Source organism: Cyprinodon variegatus, unplaced genomic scaffold (genome assembly GCF_000732505.1).
Source record: "Cyprinodon variegatus isolate N-32 unplaced genomic scaffold, C_variegatus-1.0 Scaffold1335, whole genome shotgun sequence".
Lineage (NCBI taxonomy): Eukaryota > Metazoa > Chordata > Actinopteri > Cyprinodontiformes > Cyprinodontidae > Cyprinodon > Cyprinodon variegatus.
Window position 1 is genome coordinate 19,547 of NW_015151788.1, and position 5,977 is coordinate 25,523.

General features: G+C 43.5%; 1 protein-coding gene across 2 annotated transcripts in view; it reads left to right on the forward strand.

Moving 5' to 3' along the window:
• Positions 1-414: 414 nt before the first annotated feature.
• Positions 415-5,977, forward strand: part of LOC107102876 (sia-alpha-2,3-Gal-beta-1,4-GlcNAc-R:alpha 2,8-sialyltransferase-like) — a 26,660-nt gene continuing 21,097 nt past the window's right edge. The window contains exon 1 of one of the 2 annotated variants that reach the window (XM_015402323.1): positions 415-1,247. In XM_015402323.1, coding sequence (XP_015257809.1) covers positions 991-1,247 — 257 coding nt within the window. In that variant the 5' untranslated portion in view covers positions 415-990. The remainder of the gene's footprint in view (positions 1,248-5,977) is intronic. The other variant, XM_015402324.1, reaches the window with a different exon arrangement.

Consider the following 5,977-nt stretch of genomic DNA (forward strand, 5'->3'; position numbering starts at 1 on the left):
CAGCGTTAAATTTGGTTTAAAATAAAGGATTTGAATTTAAAATGTCTCCGTTATCCCTGATCTAGAAGGTTCTAAATTCAGCAGAATCAATGAAAAGAAAACATTGATTTTATTTTGTGTTTACAGAAGGATCTGTTTGGACTTTAAAATAAAAATCAAATAACAAATGAATACAAATATAATAAAACAAAACAAATTAATTAGCAAATACATTTACTAAGGTGAAAAATGAAAGGAATTAGCTGTTGAAAAAACACTGGATTTGTTGGTTGAATTTATTTTATATTGTATTTATGTATTTTTAAAAAACATAAAAGCAGAAAGCAAATATGTATTTTTTAATATTTTTCTGCATGTAATAATTGCCAAAGGTTGTATTTCTGTGATCAGGTGGATTTCAGCCTTTTCTTGCTGACTCTGCTCTCTGCCTGATCCTGGGATGCTCTCCTCTCTCTCTGCCTGAGCTCCGCCTCATGTTGCTGCATGCTTGTTTATCTGAGAACAACCTTCCAGGAGCTGCTTCTCCTTAAAGCGACACCATCTTAATGAATCACTCTGAACCAGGAGCAGCAGGAGGAGCAGCAGGAGGAGCAGCAGGAGGAGCAGGAGGAGGAGCAGGAGGAGCAGGAAGGATGCAGATGAGGAGCAGCATCCATCCTCCCTCTGCCTCCCTGATCTCAGCGCCTTGCAGGAAGATGAGTAACCCGTCTGTAATCTGAGCCGCCATGCCTGGAGGAGAACCCTCCTCCCCTCCTGCATCTCCATCCTACAGGACGCGTGGAGCGCGCGTGCGTCACGCCTGTTCCTCTGCAGATGAGGCTCCAGATTCGGAGCGTCCGTGAAGCGGCTGAGTCTCCTGTGCGGCCTGCATCCCCGCAGCTTCATCTGTGAGGTAACGCTCCCCCCCTCCCCCCTCCCCGCATGAACCTCTGACAGACGCCTTTCCGTCCTCGCTGCGCCGCAGACGCGGTGCCCTGATGCGGCGCGCTGATGCGGCGCGCCTGGATGCCCGCCTTCCTCGCCGCCTCCCGGTCTCTCGCTGAGGCTGTGATCCGGGGGAGCGGCTGCCCGCGGCGCGGCAGGATGGTGCGCATCGCCAGCGCGCTGGGGCTCATCATCTTCAGCCTGGCGCTGCTCATCCTGTCGCTCATCAGCTACGTTTCCATCAAGAAGGACTTCCTGCCCGGCTCCGCCAGATACGGACCCAACGGGGGGCCCAGGATGTACATGTTCCACACGGGGTTCCGGTGAGTCCAGGCCCGCTGCTCTGATGTGCTGAGGCCTCTCTGCTGGGGGAGGCCTCCTCTGAAAAAGCAAACATGACTCATCATTTCACAGATGCTCACAGGTGCAGACTGTGCAAAAGTCTTCAATCATCCCTCACAGTTTGTTTTATTCTCTTCCTTTCTATGAAAATCCTCCAATTATTAAACTGATAAACAGAAAAAAAGATCGCAGGTGACCCACCCAGGCTACCATACTTTGCATTTCATTGGGATTATCTGAGATGGAACAAATCAAAGCTCTGCACATCTATCAGCAAAAAAAAAAAAAAAAAAATGCATTTCATTGGGATTATCTGAGATGGAACAAATCAAAGCTCTGCACATCTATCAGCAAAAAAAATTAAAATAAATCACAAGTAAAAGCTGAAAAGTGTGGCAGGGATTTGAATTTTTATTCTGCCCTTTTTGCTCTAAACCCTGAAGTTAAAGACTTAGGCCGTTTCTCACTATGTGCACTTGTGCGTTCTCGTGTCCTCGTGAAACGTCATCATCCTCAGCCCTATTCCAGTTCACTAGAACAGCAGACCGAGAACGAACAAAGTCCCCGGATGTTGTTCTGGCCCCTCCCTCTTTACCCAGCATGCACTGCAGCAGCAGCAGCTTCCAGGTTAGCGCTCACAGAGCTCAGAGGATTAAGTCAAAAGTTCTCTTTTCTGTTGCTGTTGTTCAATAAAAGTACGTTTTAAGATCACTATACTTTAAGCTTCACTATATGGAACATTTACTGATTTAGTGCGGAATAAAAAAAATAAAATCAGAAGTAGAGATGACGGCTGCAACCATGTTTAATCCTATCCCGTCTGCAGCGGCCCTCTCTCTGCATAGCAGTTTGTGACGGACCGCTGGCTCTGATGGAGGTTTGATTGTTTTACTTATTTAAAACATTCATTATTATTCATTATTATTCCTCCACTAAATGAAAAAAGTCATCATTTATTATTATCTAGAGACTATTAATAACAGAAGGTGAAATGCAGCTCCAGACTAGCTTTGAATGCGGTGATGTCATCAGTACGCTGCTCCACCTCCTCTCTGTAGTCCAGGTCGTTGTCGTCTCTGATGAGGCCCACCACCGTGGTGTCGTCTGCAAACTTCACCATGTGATTGATGGTGGACCAATCACATCGATGATGTTCTTTGTGGTGTTGATGTCTTAAATGTATTTGTTGATGTAGGCTGAGACAGTCATGGTATAATCATCCATGTTTATCTTGTTATCATAGGTTGCTTCTTCTTTGAACATGTTCCAGTCAGAACATTTAAAACATTTTTGGAGTTTCTCCATGGCCCCCTCACACCACACTCTGATTTCTTAAACGGTTTGTTTAGCCCTGAATCGTTGGGGCCTGTATTCAGGAATTAGCATGATAGATAGGTGATCTGAGGACCCAAGTTTGGGGCGGGGAGTTGCTCTGAATGCATCTTTGATGTGATTGAGCCAGGTCAAAAGTGTAAAAGTTTCAAAGTCCACACATTGGGAGCACAGTCTTCAAGTTAACCCAGCCATGAAAAGATAAAGCGATAAAGTCGCAAGATAAAGTCAAGGCTTTTTGAAAGTGTCCACCATATTGGATCAGTCCATTTGCTGCACATGTTCAGAAAGGTCCAAACAGACAGCAGCAAACCATTTGAAAACAAACCATGCAAAGAGCAGTGTTGCTAACTTAGCGCTTTAGTCGCTATATTTAGCCACTTTTCAGACCCCTCTAGCACTTTGATTTCTAAAAAGCTCCTAGCGCCAAATCTAGCAAATTTTTCCTGCTACTGGAGACTTTGGAGACAACATCTAAAAGCAGCGAACTCTGCTCTCCAGAGCGAGTAGATTGGTAACCCCGCCTCCTGCTCTCCTCTATCTTGTCTGCTGTCATGATTCATGCAGCTATTATTTCACCTAAATGAAAAATGGAGAACAGATAAGCAGATCATGGCTTGTCTACAGTGAAAAGAAGGACTGGGTTATTTACTTTGGCCTTTTTGGAAACACAGGAAGGAGCAATCAGCTAAGTGAGCTTAGTGCTTGGAAAAAATCTTTCATTCCTTTAGAGACAGCATGAAAAGTCAGCTGAGTACAAAACATAGAGAGGAAAACAAGAAGAAAAGGGACAAGAAGAGAGGGACACAACCTAGAACAGATAATGGATGTCTATTCTATTAACATTTCTCATTCAGAGGGCCCCCTGCCTGTCTTTGCCTAGGGCCCAAAATTTCCGAAATCCGCCTCTGGCACTGAGATGAAGAGCAGAAAGAAAGTGTCTGATAGAGACGTTTCCTAATAGACCTGCAGGGAGATGCGGTTCTAAGCGGTAGGGATGAATATAAAATCCTTCCACACTTATCAGAGATTTCAAAAGATGTAAAACACCAACGTCTAGCCAGTTCTGAACTATGCAATACTTTGTGTTAATCTGTCCATAAAATGGAAAAACCTGTGGTTAAACCTGGCATGATGTAAATATGAGCCGCAGAGGCTAAAACAGTGACAAACCTCTCAGGTTTAAGAATCAGAATCAAGTTTTTTGCCATGTAGGTTTGCACTTTCAAGGAATTTGACATGGTGCTGATGGTGCAGGCAAATTAGATCCAGATAGTGTTTATCTGTTGGAGATTTCTAGTTTTCCTGACTGAGGCAACCGGACTTCCATGTTACTTTCTTGTCGATTAAACCATTGATTACCTGAGAGATTGACTGCTTGGGAAGGAAACAGGAAGTAACTGATGCCCCTGGTGGGAGTATACAGCATGTTCCACTCTGTTAAGTCACCAGTCAGATCATAAAGATACATAACATGTCATGGTTTGCTGTGAGAAAGACCCAGGGGCAAAGAGGTGAGAGTTTTGAGACTAAAAAAAGAAACAATCAACAGATAATGGATGAAATGGTGAAAATAACAGGCAGAGAAACAGAAGGTCAACAGAGGAAATGAAAAGGGCTTTAGACGAACCGACAGAGAATAAAGAGAACAAGTAAGCTTAAATACAGAGGCATGGGGGGCGAAATGACAAATAAACCAAAGTGCTGATCAGAGGAATTCCTGCAATTTACTCGTCAATCAGCAGGTGTTGCTACAAAGGAACTTCAGGTTAAAACAGTTAGAATGACACCAGAAGAAATAGAGTGTTAATATATGAAATGTTTTAGACGTTTATGTAGAAAATGTGAGCGAACACCCAGCTGGCTGCAGTAAAAGCTGAGCCCATAGCTATGTCTAGGAGAGTAACAGGACTAAACACTGAAAAACAGATGAAGTTCCCAAAAAGTTAAAAAACAATCCTCTTGAGTTGAGTTTTTCAGAGACTCCAGCATCGTATGGGATGGCGATTTTTTTGTGTTTAATCTTTTCACTGCAAAACAAACGCTAGAAACATCTCCATCCCAGATGTTGCTGGAGGCTCTGAAAATATCAAGAGGATTTTCTCCAAACACAAAATCCCAGAACATTTCAAACCAAACTCACCCTTAAACCGAGACTAGTGCGTCCCAAAGAGCGGAGTGGCGTCTGCAGTTCAATGCAGCGAGGAATCCTCAGATCTTTATATTGGAGAAACCAAACAACCTCTCCAACACAGAAGAGCGCCCTCCTCTGGACAAGACTCTGCGCTTTTGCTATTGTTAGCTGTCTACCGTTACCTGTCTATCGTTAGCTGTCTATCGTTAGCTGTCTGTCGTTAGTTGTTTGTCGTTAGCTGTCTACCGTTAGCTGTCTATCGTTAGCTGTCTACCGTTAGCTGTCAACCGTTAGCTGTCAACCATTATCTGTCTATTGTTAGCTGTCTGTCGTTAGCTGTCTACCGTTAGCTGTCAACCGTTAGCTGTCTATCGTTAGCTGTCTGTCGTTAGCTGTCTATCGTTAGTTGTCTACGTTGCCTGTCTATCGTTAAGCTGTCTAGTGTTAGCTGTCTATCGTTAGCTGTATACATTACCTATGTGTCGTTAGCTGTCTATCGTTAGCTGTCTATTGTTAGTTGTCTACGTTACCTGTCTATCGTTAGCTGTCTGTCGATGGCTGTCTAACATTAGCTGTCTGTTGTTAGCTGTCTACCATTAGCTGTCTGTCGTTAGCTGTCTACATTACCTGTCTATCGTTAAGCTGTCTAGTGTTAGCTGTCTATCGTTAGCTGTATACATTACCTATGTGTCGTTAGCTGTCTATTGTTAGCTGTCTATTGTTAGTTGTCTACGTTACCTGTCTATCGTGAGCTGTCTGTCGATAGCTGTCTACCATTAGCTGTCTGTTGTTAGCTGTCTACCATTAGCTGTCTGTTGTTAGCTGTCTACCATTAACTGTCTGTCGTTAGCTGTCTACGTTACCTGTCTATCATTAGGCTGTCTATCTTTAGATGTCGACCTTTAGATGTCTATCGTTACCTGTATGTCGTTAGCTGTCTATCGTTAGCTTTCTATCATTAGCTGTCTATCGTTAAGCTGTCTATTGTTAGCTGTCTATCGTTAGCTGTCTATTGCTAGCTTTCTACCGTTACCTGTCTATCATTAGCTGTCTATCGTTAGCTGTCTATTGTTAGCTGTCTATCGTTAGCTGTCTATCGTTAGCTGTCTATTGCTAGCTTTCTACCGTTACCTGTCTATCATTAGCTGTCTATCGTTAGCTGTCTATTGTTAGCTGTCTATCGTTAGCTGTCTATCGTTAGCTGTCTATCGTTAGCTGTCTATTGTTAGCTGTCTATTGTTAGCT